Source organism: Erpetoichthys calabaricus, chromosome 11 (genome assembly GCF_900747795.2).
Source record: "Erpetoichthys calabaricus chromosome 11, fErpCal1.3, whole genome shotgun sequence".
Classification (NCBI taxonomy): Eukaryota; Metazoa; Chordata; class Cladistia; order Polypteriformes; family Polypteridae; genus Erpetoichthys; species Erpetoichthys calabaricus.
In genome coordinates this window covers 109,025,540-109,045,781 of record NC_041404.2, presented here as the reverse complement: position 1 = coordinate 109,045,781, position 20,242 = coordinate 109,025,540, and the positions used below count along the sequence as shown (strand labels likewise).

Sequence of the window (20,242 nt, the reverse complement as noted above, 5' to 3'; positions counted from 1 at the left end):
ACAGTTTTAAGCGAGGCAGATGGGCTCGATATATAATTTTTAGTTGAATAATTCTATGCTTTACGCATATGGAGCACAATTGGGTTATTAGTATATTTGCGATAACTTGCATTTATTGGAGAGCAGAGCAGGGAGTATAAAGAAGTACTACAGGATTTTACTTCTATTGCGGACCAAGCCTGTGTATGTTCATTTATTTGTGTCCAGGTTTTTATGGCTTGTATGTTTGCTGCCCAGTAATAAAACTGAAAATTAGGTAAAGCCATGCCACCTTCTGCCTGAGGTCTTTGTAGGGTCGCTCTTCGGATACGTGAGTGTTTTGAGTTCCAAATAAATGAGGTTATTGTTGAATCTAACTGTTTAAAAAATGATTTATTGATATACATTGGAATGTTTTGAAATAAAAAAAGAAGTTTAGGAAGGATATTCATCTTAACAATGTTAATTCTTCCGGCTAGAGTGAGATGAAGGGTTGACCATCTATGCAAGTCTTGCTTAATTTTTTCCATACAGATGGCAAAATTTTGTTGATAAAGAGCTTTATGTTTACTTGTGATATTTACCCCTAGGTATTTAAACTGATCTGCTATGGTAAAAGGTAGGGTGTCCAGTCTAATATTATATGCTTGTGAATTCACTGGAAAGAGTATACTTTTATTCAGATTAATTTTAAGACCAGATATCTTTTGAAATTCTGTTAGTGCTGTTAAAACTGCAGGGACAGTGTTTTCTGGGTCTGATATATATAAAACCATATCATCTGCATATAGAGAAATTTTCTGTTCCAGTCCTTCTCTGACAATCCCCTTTATCTGATAAGAATTTCGGCAGTGAACCGCCAGTGGTTCAATGGCGATTGCAAACAGCAGTGGCGACAAGGGATATCCTTGTCTGGTACCACGTTCTAGCTTAAAGTAGTCTGAGCAAATGTTATTAATACAAACTGAGGCTTCTGGATTGGTATACAGTAGTTTGATCAATGCACAAATATTCGGGCCAAACCCAAATTTCTCCAATGCAGTGAAAAGGTAGTTCCATTCAATCATATTAAATGCTTTTTCTGCGTCCAATGATAGTAATATTTCTGGGGTGTTTGATTTTGCTGGTGAATATATAACATTAAACAAGCGTCGGGGATTGGAAGATAGATGTCGGTCTTTAATAAATCCAGTTTGATCCTGTGATATTACCGAGGGCAGCACTTTCTCCATCCTTCTAGCTAGAATTTTTGAGAATATCTTAACATCATTATTCAGTAGTGAAATTGGTCTGTATGATGCACATTGTGACAAGTCCTTTTTTTGTTTAGGAAAGACGGTGATTAATGCTTGACGAAATGTTTGAGGTAGTATTTGGTTGTCTCTAGCTTCTGTAAATGTTGCCAATAAGAGGGGAGCTAGCTGAGTGGAGAATTTCTTATAAAACTTGTTTTAACAAGTTACATGAAATTATTTTGATTATCACCTCCTCTGCTACGTTCTTTGATTTATGATTTCACATCTTGACCTTGTTTATAAAAGTATTTTTCAGTATTTATAAAAAGCCCTTGTGGATAGCAGAGAAAGAGAATGGAAAACCAAAAACATAAAGAGTTGGAGGGTTACCTTTGTCGGGTTCATAGTGACCAGAGGAAGGGCAAAGAAGCTGATCAGATTTAATACACCAACTTCCCCTTTGAAGAGGAAGAGCATGGCTGGTGAGAAGTCAAGAACTTCATCAGGAAGGCCAGCGTAAGATCTATTCCTGAGCCCAATGGAATTCCACATAAGGTTCTTAAGAAACGTTAGAGACTGAGAAGGTGGCTGTGGAAGCTACTGGAGGAGACATGTACAAAGAATTACTTATCTGAAAGCAGGCTTATTGCTGTGGGTTGTTTCATCACAAAGGCAGAGAATTCAAGGGAATATAATGCAGCTTCTAACTACTGCTAAAAATAAACAGGAAAACCTCCTTTGGAATCCTGGTAAATAGACTGACCACCTTCTTGTTGAACAACAGTTATATTGACATCACGATACAAAAAAGTGGAAATGAAGTGTGATCTGAAAGATCATTGAGATTTAAAGAGAAACCAAGGTGATTTAGCAATGTTAAAGCTCAACTTCCTTGTGGAGAAACCAATACATGGAATCCAACTGGCATTAATGTGAGCCTGGATGATGTAACAGTAACAGCAAGGTAGTCCCAGAAGGCAGGTGGATCTTGGAAAATTTGGTAGATCTTATCAAAGGGGCCAGAAAAAAAGCTTAAAACTATGAAAACCTTGAATTTAGACCAGTTTCAATTCAAGACTGACAGACAGAGAAATTTCCCACAGTCAGAGAGTTGCCAGTTAAGAGCAGGGGGAAAGATAAACAAATGTAATTTTAGTATGGGCGGCCTACTGTATAGTGACAGTTCTGATGAACCAATTTCTTCTCTTTCTTGCTAGCTATACTTCGAAGAGAACTGGTTGAATTATTCTTATGAGCTAGACATCAATGTATATTTTCATTTTATTTGCAAGCCTATCAATTTCTTTTTATACTTGGACCACTGAAATGGACAGCCCTGGATGAAAAGTGTGAGATCTTAAATCAGACACCAGCATTCTCTTTCTTTTTTTAAAAATTATTTATTTATTTTACCGAAATGGCAATACAAACAAATGTTCTTTGGAATTATAAACACACAGTTTCTTGTACAATTTGCCCTGCCCTGGTAAGACTGAACCACTTTATACCTGTGGATACCCAGCTTGACTTCAGTCTACTTGAATTGGCTTCTCAGTTCAGTTGGTTTTACAGCAAATGCGACAGAAGACTTTGGGAAGAAAATTCTGCTCTATGCATTAACCTTTTACTACGGCTCCAGAAGGTCATGCTCAAATTGAATAATGAACGGCAACCTTCAGTCTTTCTGTTCAAAGAGACAAATGGGCTTCTTGAAGGACCTCAGATCCACAGGCAGTAAAGCCTCCAGTGCAGAACCTTCTCTCCCTAATCATCAAGCCATTGAACAGAAGTGTGAATTGCTCTGAAACTGTTTTTTTAACACTGCTGTCATTGAACAATACTACAGTATATATAAAGTCAACTGTAAAACTCCTTACTTTGTCAATCTATCTGTGACAATGCCCACTTTGAAAGGGGCTATAAAAACAAAATGAATTCTGTATTGTGACAGTGTTAATATGAAAAGTAATACACAAATAAGGTTGACTCTGTTACTGCTATTTGTTTTGTAAACACTGCTCACTATAAAAGCTGTTATATAAAAAACATTGATTCCTATAATGTTATTTGCCTTATGCTGGTGTCTGCTATAAAAGGAGCTATATTTAATATCAGAAATCACCACAATCACTACTTATTATGAAAAGCACTATGTAAAACTGAGGTTATTTAAAAACAGTTGCTTGGTAAATTGCTTTTAGACACTACTATCTAACAAAGGCTTTGCAAATTGCATCTGATATTGAAAAATGCACACCACGAAAGGCTTTATTTGAAAAGAAGCTTCCTTTATCATTTGTATAATTGCTAACTAATAAGTACATTCCTTGGTACCTGCTCACTTTGAAATAAAAACAAATTTCAGTCTGTCTGGCATTTACACTTTTTTGGACATATTTAACATTCATTTGTGCGATGTGACATCTTTTAGAATGTATTATGTAATGCATACAATAATAAAATGCACTGAAGTTTTCATTCCAAAAGATGACACATCATAAACATTAGTACTACTGTTGAGAATCCTATAACAAATGCTGTATATTTGCGGCAACAGACAAACTCACAAAAACTTAATAAAGGAACATTTAAATTTAAGAAATCTATATAGTTAGGGTGATTTCTGTCCTTCCTCTGCTGTGGTTAAAGGAAGCTTGGTTCCAAGTAGAACTGGTTTTGCTGAAATTCAAGGAAAAGATCTTTCAAATTAGCACTCCCACCAAATCGCCAGACATATTTAAGTAATCAGTGATGTCAAATGTGAATAAGGATGTGTGATAAAGCACTGCAGGGACAGTTTGTCAAGCTTGACAAAATACGCCTGAACAAAGAAATGCAAAATTAGAAAGAGAAGCAGCAGCTAAGTGTACAAGGAAAACAAATGTAACTAATGGAGAAGTGTTCAGTAGGCAAGGAAGTGAAACCTAATTATTATTATCAAATAAATCTGAAAAGCAAAAATTTACAGACATGAGGCAGATACCACAAAAAAGTAAAACTCTGCCTCATTGGATGCCAATGGGATGGAACATCTAGAAGAATTTGCACTGGCAAATGAAGAAATGATTTCAGACTTTTACTGTGGTGTCATGGCTCTCCATTGTGAATGCTGAATAAACTTTGCAGATGAGAAGCCCATTGATGCTCACTGATGCTTCTGCATTTAGATTTGAATGCTAAGCCAACAGTCTACAGTTTATTGTATTGGATATACATATATATATAATAGAATCAATATGACTATAAGATTAACTGTAATATTTCAGAACACATTGCTGTGAAGGATACTATAGAAAAATTAACTGAAATATACTGAACTACTTGGCAAAAGGCTTTGTAACCATGTACATTATGAAAGGTACTGTATACAAATTTGTATATTTGTATTCATGAATCCCCCCCATTGTGTCCAAATCAGGGTTACCAGGTCCATGGTCTATCCAGGCAGCAGTAGTACACGACTGAATAACATCCTGGACACAGTGTCAGCCCATCGCCGTGCCTGATTGTAATGCTGCTCTTTCTAATTAGTTTTCTTTAAAAGGCACCATCTTAAACCGAGGTTGTTTAGGGGTTTATGGGTTTTGCCACAATACCATGGGAGACATAACAAAAAAAATATTGTTGGTGATTTTGTGTATTACTGACTGTAGCTAAGTGCTTTAAAATTTGCGTTTAATATATGAAGTGACATATGAATGAAAAACTGAAAAATAGACTTAAGAAAATGTTAAATACTAGAAGACTGAATGTCATCTCAGACTTGCATAGTCTATAGCTTGTGCTGACTGTTCAAACACAAACCCGACGCAAAGATGAACTGAACAGAGACTCCTCTAATTTTCTGGAGTGCTTTTGGCTTTTTATTGCCATCATTGTGGTTTACTCTGCTGCTCTGAAGCCTAAATGAGCACAACAGAAGAACAAAACAACTGGGAAATGTCTGTCTGGATGGGTCAATGGACTATCAGGCTTAGGCAGATTCCTTATTTCTGTTTTTACTCTCATCCCACACATTTATATCTATCCTGTCCATGTATGTACAGTTCTACTTGGTAAATAAGTTACATGAAAGAAATTAAAACCGCAAACGGAAGAAGACTGACGACAGCTGCTGCTTTATAAATGCAGCCTCCAAAGAGGCATCAGAGGTACATCCATTTCCTATATATGATGTTCCCGTTACACAGTTGCACAAGTTAGTTTCCAACTTTGCCTGGCTGACCTCAGACAAGTACACACACACACAACAGGCCAGTTTAGAACCCTCAGCTATTTGTATTATTGAGTTGTGGAAAAGTAAATGGGAATAATCTGCACAAAAATGGGGGAAACATGCAAATTTCACACAGACAATGACTGTGCTGAGAATTCAACCCAAGTTTCCAGAACTGTAAGACAGCATTGTGTTCCGCCAATCGTGTTCCGCCAATCTGTCAGGTTTTTAATTACTTCTAATATATTATTTATTGGTTATTATTATATTATTTCTATAGAAAGTTCTATTATGAACAACATGTCAATAAATTGCATTCAGATTTCATTTTATATGGTGAGTATCAAATAATTATATATTAAATTAATTTGATTTTATGTAGAACTTTACTGGTTATATTGCAAAGACCTATCTGAAATTATTTTTAAATACTGACCATGTTGTCATTCAGCACCAATAAATTTTATAGAGCCCCATTTGTGGCGAACACTCTTAAAAAGAACCATCCATTGGCTACTCTTTATTTTATCTCACTTCTAAAGAGTTATCAACCTATTGCACTTTATATTAGATTTTACCTTTGATGGTGATCTTCAATTGCTCATATTTTTATAGTATCTTACCTTATAGGACCAATTTGGTGAATTTCCCAGTAGTACACTTTCAGAAAGAACTAACAGTTAGGGTAATGCCCTTTATATTGCACTTTTTGTGTAGATATAAATCTCAAACTACATGGCACATATGCTACACATTAGGGAGTTTGAGCTTATATCAGAATCAGCAGGTAAAGAGACAGTGACAAGCCTCCTGGTTTGGGCTGAATGGCATGTTTTCATTTTGGCCATCATTTATGTTCCTCTAAGTCCACCCTTTATAAGGCAAAGAAGAAAGCATTTTAGAAAAGAATGGACATAAAATATGATGAGGAATGTAAAAACGAACGTTAATGTCATCGACATACTACTATGTTCATTATTGGGACCCCTGGCAGGACTACTCTTTACTTGTTCCCAAAATGCTGCCCATATAAAAAGAACAGATGCAGATCTGTGTGCTACTTGTTTAATTTCAGTCTCAGATGCTGTGGTGTCAGGACTTGAAACTGAAATGCATCTCCAAGTAATTCACTCACAAAAACTCTCACCCCATGACTTTAAGCAAAGGGCTTTTAAATCTAGAACAAGGCTGTGACACGTCCATATAGCACTGTAAAGCTGACAGTGACCATTTTGAACTGTGACACTCTTATTTGTCATGCATCCTAATGCCCATGTTAGAGTTCTGCCTACATGAATGTCTACCATATGATTCATATTGATGTTTAACATTAATAACTGATATGCTCTGAGACTGCTCTCATTATAAAAGGTGCTATTTAAACACTGAATGCGGTACTTACTATGGCAGCATTTGAATTTGCAAACTAATTTTGAACTCAGAAAGAGAACTGAAACTAAAAAATCCAGACATCAAGAGATTATTTAAAAGCTTCCCATTATCAATAAAAACCCTCCTCAAACTAAATATGATCATTCAAATTGAATAGAAAAGGACAAACCTCATAAAATACGGCCCTTGTAATAAATTAAAACAATTAACAGTGGAAAGTGTTATTTTGGGATGCAGTTTCCTCAATGTTATATTAATCATACTAATGACTTTCATTATTTGTTTTTCCTTCATAATGAAACTCCTCTGGTTTGTTTCATCTAAACACTAGAACATCATTAGTCCTGGCTTGACAAGTTAGTATGTTCCCACCATGTTCTTATGGTCTTCCTCTCCTCAGTACAAAGATATGAACTGGAGTTGACATTTGCTACCTAACTAATTTCCCATCCGCCTTTGGTTCCACTCTTGTACCTGCTTCTGCCAAGTAAAGCACGGGTTTAGGTTCCTTACTGCATGTTCCTAGTAAGACATGCCCCATGGTGTGGATTAAGCAAGTCCGAGAATTTCATTATGCTCTGTTATGTTATGTTACATGATACCTGATGTGGTTAAAAATGAAAAGCTTCACTGTGCCTAGTAAAAGTAAATATACAATTAAAATGCAAAAATCCTTGATTTACGCATATATGTGAAAAGCTTGCTTTGTAACTTGATGTGTGCAGTAGATATTAAAGAGTAACTATTTGAAAGTAATAGTATCATATATGATATTGATATGGCCTGAACAACTTTCTCCTTGTAAGGTTACACAGTATGTTGCCACATTTATTATTTTATTTTCTTTCACATTATTTGCTATAATTTAAAATTCTGCCTCTATACGGAGTATTAAAAGAGAAATCAAGCAAAATGACACCTTTTATTGGCTAACTAAAAAGATTACAATATGCAAACTTTCGAGGCATCTCAGGCCCCTTCTTCAGGCAAGATGTAAGTTACCTCAAAAGACTGCATATTGTAATCTTTTGAGTTAGCCAATAAAAGGTGTCATTTTGCTTGATTTCTCATTTCATCCATAATGGCTAACACGGTACAACACCCTAGTACTATTCAGTATTGAAGAAGGCTGGTTGCAGATGACTGTTGAGTTGTGTTTCCTTCCAGACCTAACGCTAATACTTAAGAGTGTAAATTAAAGAAGACAATGACATCTTGGTCTTGCACCTGATAAAACGACAATTTGTCTCCGTAATATTTTGGAGATTCAAATGTTCCAACAAAAATCTTCTTACATCAAACATGAGAAGCAAGTGTCCAGACAACCCACCTCAAATCCTCACAAAGGACATAATTCTTTTTTTCCATGTACACCATATTATATATACTAAAAGTAAATAGTGGAGTGAACAAGATGCCAGAAAAATAACCTTTTATCACCTACTTCCAGCAAGTTTTAGGCATCGAGTCAAAATAAACTCACATGCACAATACATACAAAAATATGAATATAGGTTATTGCACTGTGCTTAGGTACATGGCTAAATCTTGAGCTTAGTGTTCCATCATAATCGGTTTTTAACAGCCTATAAACATGGTACTAATCACCTTAATGACAGTGATAACTAAAATGAATCTCATCATTTGTCAAATGTTGTACTATTTATAAATTGCATTTTGACATAAGAATGTTTTGCTAAGTTCAGTGCAGTAAATGAATGGGATAAACAGTAGGATAAGCTACAACATATCACTAGTTTATGGTGGCCATTTTCCCTTGTAAAATATGAATGTGAATGTAATTAGTTATTAGCCATTATCTTACTGTAGACATTTCTTAACTATATTATAAATGGTGCATATTTTGTGTATTAGAAAGCTGGTGGAGATAAAGCATTATGTAATTTTCAGTTATGCAGTATAAGGTATAATTATGATTCCTGAATGCTTTGGATTTAAATGTCGCCATAGCCATCCACTGTATGCTGTTGACTGGCATGGGATAAAATAAACTGGGTGAGCAATATGGACCAAAGGTGGACATGATGAGACTAATGACACTATTCTGGATTAAAAAGTTAGAATTTATGTCAGTAATACATAGTATATAGACGTTCAAGTAAGTTATAGTATATATTTAAGTCCCAATCTCTATTTCTAATACAAAATTTTATATTTAAGTATTCAACAGCACAGTCAAACCTTACAATTACTGTCAAAAGCAGTATAATTTGTGACCATGAATTGTCCTGATGTGGGTGAGTGTGGAGTGTATCGTTTTTGAGATACCAGTCCAACATGGGTTAGGGAGACTGGGGCTGCTTTTTGCAATGCATCCACTGATTCCCAAAAATAGCGTGATGCCCTCTAACATAAGTCATTTCTGGCATACTTAATACAATGCTTTATAGACTGTTAATTACTGAAAATAAGTGAACGCTAAACTGAAGTGTTCCCAGCACATGTGACCATTCAAAAAGCTAAACTAGTCAAAAGAGACCTGGCAGAGCTGTAGACCAACAGCTTCCACGTATTGCTTTTGTATACAGTGGAATGTTATAATAAAGGGTTTACATATAAACCTTAGCAGTGTTTAGTGAAAAGCTACACGGGAATATTCAAGAGCATTTCTGATACAAGTGCTTTTCTAAAGTCCTTTTCAGGTAAAACCTGTCCTTTAATATGTTTGTGAATAAAAGCAAACTTCCAGAACGTTGTTATTTCTAATTGTTCCATCACTTGCAATCTAAAGACAAGTTCAGAATCACTGAATAATATTAATTGTGCAGAGTATTGTGAAATCTTTCTACACAACAACAAAGAATCAAAGTATCATCTACAATGTAAATATCAGTGTTGCACGTCAACACAGCAAGAAGCAAACCATTTCCAGAATGGTTTTTTGTTGGAGTAAGCTTTGGTAAAAATGAGACATTTCTCAGCTCATAGCGTACATGAAGATATTTCTTTGTTAATTTCACAGCAAAATACGCAACATCTTTTGAAACAACCTTCTTCTTTTTTGGTCCGCTGAAATACTTTCTTCTTGGGTGCCATGAAAAATCAATTTCATGTTAGGAATGTAATTCCATTGATTGTGTCCCACAATTGATTGTATTTGGATTAAACTAGGCATTCAAAATGCTTGCAAACTTCCCAAAGAAAAAGATAAGGAAAATGTTTTAGGAAGAGCTGTAGCACAGTCTACAGTTCTGCTGAGATATTATCCTGTTTTATTCTGAGGCTGCCATTCCAGCCTCTAGGGCATGTGTTGTAACTTCGAATACAGGATTTCATGCCAGAGGCTGGAGATCTCATACCAGAGTCTTCAGAGTCCACAGATGCATCTGAATCTGTCAGCGACCTTGCAGTGTACAATCGCACTGGTGACCTCAGTAATCTGCTGGGTGTTTCTGGTGGACTGCGCAACACAGGACTGCTGTGGAAGGACAAAGGGCTGGTAGGATGGTGAACTGGTGACTGAATAGCACCACTTATAGGAGAGATGGAATTTCCTTGTCCTAGGCCTAGTGGGGATGTATACTTTCTCCTGGCAGCATTAATAATATTTTTAGCCAACAGACGTCTATTTGTCTTAGCGTCAGACCCCAAAGGAGACTGGTTTTGCTCATCGCATGGTGAAAGCAGAGGAGAGGAGCATGTTGAGGAGTAAGGAGACTGTGGACTGGCAACTGAAACTTCACCTCCAGGGGACATCTTGGTGACATTGGTGCTATTGTCTGGGTGGCTGAAGCGTCTCGACTGAAGTGGCATCCAGGCATTATAGACAGGCTATAGAGAGAAACAAAAAAGTAATTTTCAGGTGGGTTTACCTGTATCAATAGCCATCATTTTACAAAATTCCCTCAGCCCATGATTAATGTATACTGTATATAATAAATACATAAAAGCTTGGCAGAGACTGCTAATAGATACTAAACAGAACTGCAAAATAATCACTGGCACATCACCTTCAAATCAATTAAAAACCTGAATCTTTCTCTTTCTACATACAACATATTATTAGGTGATTGCTTTCAAAGTGTAGCACCTAATTAGTTTTGCAGTGTTTTACTATTGTGAGTTAAGGGATTTGGATCATGCAGCATTTAATTTTACTCTGGACATGTTAATTTTTATCTTTAGTATTATTTAGTATTTATTTTCATTTTGCATGTTTATTCATAGCAGTGGCCATATTGTTGTTGGTAACAGCACTCATTTGCCATAGTGTGAGTGCCACTCAATAAGGTGGATTGAAAATAACCTAGAGTCTGCAAAATTGTTACAGATGGATCTAGACACACTTCATGCTTGGGCAGATATTCCATAGTTGAAGCTGAATGTAAATAAATGTAAATATACACAGCATATTGGGATCAAACATTTTAAAGTTCACGTCCTAACAATGTCCTAACAGATGCTTAATGTCCACATCCAAACAGTGAACAGATGTGATTATAAATGCTAGTAAGACATATCAGGCTAAAAGAAACACATTACTCTCTATGTTCTAATGCTGCTAGATGCACTGGTCAGACAGAAGCCTTTTATACTTGTGTGACTATCACATCTATTCTTGACCTATTACTATCTCGTTCTCCATTAGTTTCCTGTGTTTTTCAGGGTCTGATTTTGAAAATAAATTGTATAGTAAAGAAAATAGCTAATTCACAATGGACAGACCCCCATGCCTTCAGATGGCCATCTTCACAAGACATCATTATTAAAACTGAACACTTAGCTAGACATTTTCTGGAATTAACCTGTTTCAGTCTTGAGAATAGAAGACTATATAGGGACCTAGTCTGGTACTAAGGCCTCAATCAAACTGATTTAGGACAATGCTTTCAGGTAAATAGAGAATATTCAAGGATATAGATGGAAAGTAAGGGGAGGTACATTTAAGTCTAGAGCCAGGGAGTGGTTCTCCACAGAAAGAGTCATTTGAATCTGTAACAAACATCTGAATCATGTAGATGATGTAGAAATCTTTTTAAAATGTATCTGAGGAAGACATTGGGAAATAGTAGCAAACCTAACAAACTTAATGGACCGAATGGTCTAATGTTACAATTCTTTTATTCTTAAGATTTGCTGATTTGTGTCTTCCAGAATTTTACTTAAAATATGGCCTTGGACATCCACTTACTTTAGTTCATTGTTTCGGCACAAGGTAAAAAACACACAGCATGATCTCTACCAAGCACTACAGGTGTGGAAATCAGCAACTCAGTTTTTAAAATCCTACCTCTGGCAGATTCAGTGTATCCTTGCCATCAAATCTGTGTTCCACCAAAACTATGCTGGTTACCTTTTTTGCTATGGCATCATTCACTACAACTTGCTGCTTTAACTGACTGTCTTTAGATTTAAAGAGTTACAGTGTATTGAACTATCTCTGGCTGCATTAACCTTCTGGGATAAACTGGCATGATCTTACCAACCCATTTGTAAGAGTGAAACAGAAACACATTAAAAGCTGTTATGGTTAAGGGGGGAGACCAATGTACCTCTACCCACCATATGTTGGTGCCGAAAACTTTAGACCTAAGCAGAGGCTGTAAGCCTTTCTGCATCAGACCATCTAGGCATACCACATGCAAAACACGGACATCTTACTGTGCTTCTCAATAAAGTTAACACATTCATTTTAGGTCACAGCCATATTTCTGTTCTTTAAATTAAGCTCTAAGTGGTCTTCTAAACTGGGGTAAATTCTTAAGGAATAAAAAAATAAGCATGATTACATTATGTGTCTGTTAGGGTAATAAACACTTAAGGTGGTGGTTTTGGTTCATTCATTGCCAATTTCATAATGCTAGAGATGACTTTGCACTGTGGGTAACACAAGTGCATTGTTCAATTTTCAGCTTGATAATTTGGAGTGAAAACTGTGGCAATTAAGTTATTTATTTAGAGATATGAATAAAAGTTATATAAAGCTTCTTAAGGGTTGGTTGAGACTACTGCTAATGCTTCCAGGATTTAGGAGCCCCAGTGATGTGGATGGCCTTCCATGTGACAAATAAAGATTAGTAAGCACTTTAAATTAACCTATCGATACCAAAAGATTAAACTAATTAATGGAGATACACCACTGTTACTTAAACTGAACGCAAACTGAAACAAAATGTAAGTGTTATGGATATGTAAAAGATAAAAATATAAACTACATAGATAACTTATAAAATTAAGGTATATCTTGCTACTTGAAGCATACACGTTAAATATTCTCTACCTTCTGTTGCTTTGAATTGAGTGGATAAACAAGCATTTGTGTTTATATTACATAGATATTTTTTGGGTTTTGCTGGCCATCATAATATGCATCCATCCATTTTCAAATCCTCTTAGTAGAGTAATGTGGAGACCCAGTGCATGCTGGTAACATCTGGCAAGATGAAGATTTCAGTTTGGGAAATGACTGAGGTGCCCAAATACTCTTAAAATGGAGGATTGAATGAATTCTTATATAGGACTGATTACTTTTTTACTAACAGAACTTGTATTATATGAAGCAGTTACTTTATATAATACAGAACAAAAGTGTTATGTAAGAAAGAAATAAACAAATTGGAGTAAAAAAAGAAAGGTGGCCCTTAACACTCTGAATCTACAGAATAACTGTTACAATACACTGTAACAGGACCTACAGAGAGCTTGACTGTCTCTTGATGTCATCCTGGAGACAAGTGACCTTTTTCTGGGTCTGAGGCATGCATGAATATGACACAGAATTTCTAGTCAAGGTATTATGGGGTACCATACTCAAGATGTTCATGGAAAGAACTCCAATGAAAAGATTTCATTTCTGTTACAATGGACTTTGTGTAACTGCTAGGTACAAGCATCGTGAATGAACAACCATTGTTGTGAATTCAACTTTATTAGTGCTGAATTTACTTAATAAGAAATGTGTGACTATACATTGCTACCTGACTAATAGTCATCCTTATTTTCCCTTTCAGTTATTGTGAAGATTACCCGTGGTTGAAATTACATCACATGTAATCATTTGATAATGCTGTGACATAAGGTGATAAATTAACTGGCACATTACTAGATATCATAATGTATAATCAAACTGTTTTAATCCAATTCAAGGACATGAAAGCCATAGTATACACCGGCAGGAATCAGCTCTAAATGGGGCACCAAACTTTTGCTGCAACGACATGAGTCTAATGTAATTAGGAATATTTCATGTTAGGTGCTGTCAATTAATGTGACAGTGAGTTTTGTGTTAGTGTGTGGATGTTTTTTCTTTTCACAAGTGCTGTTTCATGCTCCTCCTCTTTCCAAAAGTTAAGCACTTCAGTTATGCAGCATTTTCTTTTCCTTTCCTTTCTTATGATTAGAATGTTTACCAATTTTAGAAAGTGTTCTGTCAGAGACTTTTAGACTGATATGACTGATATGTAGAATGTTAAAGAATAAAGGAGACAGAAAAGAAGGGCAATGCAGGAAAATGAAATGAACTTTTAATGAAACAGAGGCCCTAAAGACATTAAAGAAAACAGACAAAGAACAAAAGAAAGGATTAAAGTTGGAAATATGATGTGTTTCGGGAAAAAGAGAAATCAATAACTGAAAGTAAAAAAAGTAACAATAATAAACAATAAACAGTTACAGATTCTTGACCAATATATTCACTCCACTGCAGGTCAGTGTGCTGTCATAGCACAGAAGCAGGCGTGTATTTGGCTGAAAAGGCAGATGGTTGTCAGTTTTTTGCCATTAAATCCTCTCCATTTCAATTTCTTATTTCATTTGGAGTGGGCAGATGTCTCAGCAAAGAAGCTCACTCTGAATACTTTTACCTCCCTATGGGACTATTTACATGCAATATGGAGTGACACCAGATGTGTTATGAATGGGTAGAAAATGCTTTAAATTGGCACCACATTGACAATAGACTGCATTCTAATGTGCAATCAGCATTATATATTTTAAAATCCTATATCAAATGCAGTTCGGATCATATTTTGCCAGCCAGATATAAATATGACACTTTCTAGTAATCGAAGAGTTTGAAACTGTCTCAAAAATGCTAAGAATCAAAATCATGTTTAAAATACACTGACAACAAATTTGGCTACTTTTTAAATTACTGTTGTGATGTGGTTCATTTTAAGAATAAATGTTTTCAGAAATCTTGAATTACTGAACATTAAAAACAATAAATCTCCAAATGTGTAAATATTTCTCCTATGTGATGATAAATTTAAATAAAGACTACCTGACTCACATTTCTGAATAATTAGTGGCAACCTTTTATTCCAAAATAAAAAGCCACCTATTCTTCACAAATGTGAGGTATGGTATCAAAGACATTTACCAAACATGATCACAAAAAAAACCCCCAAATGTACATGAACCTGAACATGCTTCATGAACAAATATTGTCCAGACCAACTGCACATCAATAATTAAACCACAGCAGTTTGAGGAACCTATGGTTCGCTATTTTCTACTCAATACATTAGTTTGCCTGTTTCATTTAGCTAAAAAAAAAAAGTAGGCTTCCACACCTGTGGTTCAATCCCTGCCTTCTTGGCAGAGAAAGTTGGCCTTGGAGCTTGGATGGAGGAACGTGGTGAAGAAACTCTTTCAGAAGAGAAGGCCTGAACTGGAGAAACCAGTGACTCTGTTATCTCATAAGATGTTCTATGCTCTGGTGTCATTCTCATGGCTTGACCATTAACAGGGCATGATGGTGCTGGCTTTGAAAGATATGTGTTGGACTTAAAAGGGGAAGGACTGTTAAACTGTGGAGACAAGGGAACAGATGGTGAAACTGGCAAAGAGCTTTGTCTAGTGTAAGCTTTGTCATGGAAAATTGGTTTGGGTGGTGGTGCAGCTTTAGGAAGAGACCTAACAGGGTCTTTTGTGGGAGAAAGAATAAAGAGAGAAGAATTAAGCTTATAGGGTTGGTGCTTTGCTATTTCCATCTCTCTTTTAGAGCAGCCATTTTCCACAGTAGTATGGTCTTCACTGACTGATGAAGTGGCTGTTGGGTTATTGGTAGGCCTGGGAAAGTTAAAAGCAGCACTGGCAGAATATGCCATGGCTTTCACCCGCCCCTGCATATTAGAAGGGTACTTCCAGGATGAAGGCAAGGAAGCAGTAGGTGATGAGCACCTTTGAGAGGCCTCAGGTGGCTTTTCTATTGTGTATTTTTCCATTCTGGATTGCCGCTTAGCAAACAGCTCTGCCCCTTTTCCTCCCACATTTGTGAGCCCTTGAGCTGGTTTGGGTTGAGGTAAGACTCTCCCTCCAGAGCTCTTTAAACAGGAAGACCAATCTGGCACTTTAACTTCATCAGAATCTTCTGCCTTTAAGAAGTTGGAAGCTTCTGCACCTAGGACTAGGTTTTCTTCATCGTGTCCCTGGTCTACTGTGCGTCTTTGCTTCTTCTTGTCATCAACTCCTTGCACCAGGGATAGGAGTTCTGGGTTGGGAGCCACCTTTGGCTTTTCTTGAAAAGTAAACATGGACTTTCTGGCTGCCCTACGTGTCAGTCCTTCCTCAAGAATGCCACTCTTCACTGTTATTTGTTGTTTTATTGGTACACTATTAAACTGAGGCCTGAAGTTATTAGGATCATCCTTTCCCACGAGTGATGCTGAAGGAAATTTCAGTGCTGTTTCTGTTACTGAAATGGATTGGGGTGGGGGAGATGTTATGAAAGTTGGTGCCGGTTGAGGAGAAGGAGCAAAAGTCAAAGGAGGAGGAGCAATACTCTCAATAGGCCTTTGATTTTCATAGGTCCCAGCCAAAGAAAAGGTACCAAAGGGCTTTGCTGTTCGATTGGCAATTCCCAATTGCTGCTTACACTGAAATATGGCTATGCCTTCATTGCACTCAGACTTTAGAATTCCATTCTCAGCTCTCTCAGTCACGTGTGGTGCATCAAAGCTTGTCCTACACTCTTCAGCTTCAAGAGCAGGCTTCTCTAGTCCCTCATTGCTTCCAGGGTCATGCACAGGTTCTGCATGAAATTCCTGATCCAATACCAACGTGCAAAGCTTGGGAGTCAAGTCATTCATTACATCCTCTCCAGCTTGGCCCTCATGCATTTCTGAAGCATTGTGCACACAGTTCTCTTTACAGACTCTGTCACTAGGCTCTTCCATAGTCTTTGCTGTAAATTGACCACTTCCTGAATATGCTGACCAGTTTTGCATAGGATGACTGAGTACCTTTGGTTTGTAGCTGCTGCTTAGCTCCTTAAAGAATTTACTTTCCCCTATGTCAGTGTGCTTGTGTTGAGGATCCTTGTCCACATTCCTCTGAATGTCTTGCTCTCCTCCTTTCCCAAAGCTGACCAAGGTGAAGGCATCTACTCTCTTTTTACGTCTGTTAAACAGCTGCACACCCCTTGAATTGTTGTTGGGTGGTGTTGTTAATTGGGCAGCTATTATCTGACTCCTATCCTTGGCTTCTCTCAATTCTTTTTCTGAAAGGCTGGCACTCCGTGCAAGGTCTGAAAAAAATCAAAATAAAGCACATTCATTAGTACTATAGCAGTGTTCTTAAATGTAAGTGAATGAAAAAAACACAGAATCATGACAAACTTGGAGTTAGAATAATGTAAACTCCCAGGAAATAGCAGCACACCTCTATACAAAGATCAGGATGAAATTGACTTTATGTGATGGGTTACTAATTGCTCAAAGCATAGCTGCATCTTTGTTATGTGACCAAACCTTTTCCCCGATGTGTTTTTTTTTCATGCAATCAGATGACTCTCCTTCAAAATGTCATCAACATTTTGGTTATTCAAACGTTAAAGGAGTTACTTTTTCACGGAACTGACTAATTGTCATAAATGTTGACATGTTGTTTGAAGCAGACAGGCAGGTAACTACCAACAGATCCCAGGAAAGTGCAATTCAGAGGGAGAACAGGATAGTCTAGAGGTGTATGTGGTTTTGAATGCAACATAGTAAAGATATCAGATGCAGCAGGATGGAATGTGTTAGAAATGACAGTCCTGCTGATTTTTCCATGAAAGACACAGTGTCATGTTTCCATTGATAATGAGCCACCAGCCACTGATGAAAAACACTGCAACACCTTTTGTGGAGAAATATGCAGGTTGAGCCCAGCAATGGGACCTAAACAGGCTTGTACTGAATGATGCCAAGAAATAAGAAGGTGTGATTGCAATATAGTAAATAATAGTAAATAATAGAAATACTGAACACTAGAGGACTGAATAAACATCACTTTGTAGTGTGCATCCCAACTCCTGTTCTTTCATGCTGATGGATGGATTGGGTAAGGTATAGCTCATATTGTACTAGATGGTCAACAATACAGGCTTGTGTTATGGTTTGGGTGTGTTTCCACAGCATATCCTAAACTCCTTGAAACAAGCGATGTCTATAAGCGCTTAATGTCTATAAGCACTTTCCCACTGTTGGAACTTTGTTTTCAGGAACTAATGAGTTCCTATATGATGTAGGCCCTGGGGCACTTTGTGTGCCGTCTTCAAGTTGTGTTCCCACCACACAACAGGTACTGTAACATTTATGCAAAATATACGACATTCGAAGAACAGTGATGCAGTGTTAAGTGAGACACATTCAAAAGTTTATGGGGGACCACAAATCCACTAATTGCTTTAATGCAGTATATGGCACGGCTATGGAAAGTGATGTGGTGTGAAAGGTGGTACGATCAAGACCTCCCCCCACCCACTTTACTGCTTCAAAGCAATCGTGACTTCACAGGGCAGATTACTGACATTATTGCTTTGATGCAGTGCATGGCAAGGCACACTAGGGAGGTGACTATGAAAAGTGATGCGGTACCAAGTGTGGCACTCAATCATCACAGAAAACTCTCCAAAGTCCAAACTACTAACAGATTTGAAAATGGCTCCAGTGCTTGTGGTCAACCAATCAGCACAATTTAGTCCGACTCATGATAGTTGCTGATTGAATAAAAAGTACATACCCTGAAATATGTACTAAAAAAGTAAGAGGAACTACTTACTAATAACTAGAAATGGCCCAAGTTCCTGCGGTGGGAATGTTACAAAAATTCCTACTTTCCCAAATAGTTCCCATTCCTTAAAAAAGTGCCAGCAGTGAGAAGACACCATATGTGCTTCAGAGTGTCAGGCCATCATTGTTGATCTAAGACATCACTTCAAGATAGCAGCACATTTAGTCTATCTGTTAAGGCCATGTCATATTACACAACTTCTCCAGAGATTTTCAATCACACACTTTATTTATGTAATCTTAGTGAAACAAAGGCAGTCATGGCATGCTCCCGTGACTACCAGCCATGTAGTTTGATAGACCAATTCACTCAATGCAATCAGTCTGTGACTCGCCTACATTTGATTTTGCCTTAAGTCACAGGGGAATGCTTGTTGTACATGTGAGAGCTGACAACTATTAATCACTCACCTGGAAGTGCAATACATACTGTATAGTATGACTATAAGGAATAAAGAACTTTAGTGTTTTGGACCTGACAAACAGAAGAGAGACTCATTTGTTGCATATTGTGTTTTACATGCCATGGCAGAATGAAAACAAGGGTAGAGATTGTGAATGAAATCAAGTAAAGGTAAACTGTTATTATCTCTTTCCCCCTTGTGGGCTCACTCTGTGGCACTTTGATAATATTTTGGCTCTGCTTTGGTCCTGTGGAAGCACCTCAAAAACTGGAAGGCTATTTCATTTATTCAAACATGTTCTATGTGTGTAAAGATATCTAATACATAAAGATTAGTATATCTGTATGTACATCTGGTACACAAATCCACACTGTTGAATCTGTCTACGCCAACTTTTGCAGTTGCACTATTCCTCATTTTTAGAGGGGAATACCATCGATTATGTGTCATTTTGAACATTTTCCCCCTGTGGCTGCACCTGCACTGTATTAGGTAAGGGCCCCTTGGAGGCATTTTTGGGACTTTACATGGATAAGAAAAGTCGTTTCTTAACAGTGGGTTTAGTTGGTGATATTTTATATTTTCTCTGCTGGGACTTTATGTAATGATCACTTCTGTAATTCATTCCACACTGGAAGCCACTAGGTACCCCTGCTAGTCGACTACAGAATCACTAAGATCTGTATGTCCATTCCCTCAAAGCAATCTGATTGGTCAGTTTGGCTTTGGTGTGACTGGTCAGCTTGGTTGTGGTGATATGATAAAAGAGGAAGTGTGAGTGTGAAACACACGTGGAGGAGTAAAGACCCATGCTGACAGAGTCACCTTCAAAGATGCCAAGTATAAAACTGGACTGGAACTGATAAAGATGCCTCATAAATGATAATAGTCTGAGGAGCAGGCTTCATGGGAACACTCCTGGGAGCACCGGTGATTAGAGGTTCAGTCAAACACAAATACAGAGGAAGGGCGTTGGGCAAGGGATAGCAAATATTTGAC

The 20,242-nt window shown here is 37.1% G+C and overlaps 1 protein-coding gene across 1 annotated transcript in view; it reads right to left on the bottom strand.

Annotated features, from left to right (window-relative positions):
* Nucleotides 1-2,589: 2,589 nt before the first annotated feature.
* LOC114660806 (synaptopodin-2) overlaps nucleotides 2,590-20,242 on the bottom strand; it is a 77,030-nt gene continuing 59,377 nt past the window's right edge. The window contains exons 2-3 of the mRNA XM_028813717.2: nucleotides 15,357-17,311; nucleotides 2,590-10,614 (exon numbers count right to left, since the gene is read on the bottom strand). Coding sequence (XP_028669550.1) covers nucleotides 10,027-10,614; nucleotides 15,357-17,311 — 2,543 coding nt within the window. The 3' untranslated portion in view covers nucleotides 2,590-10,026. The remainder of the gene's footprint in view (nucleotides 10,615-15,356; nucleotides 17,312-20,242) is intronic.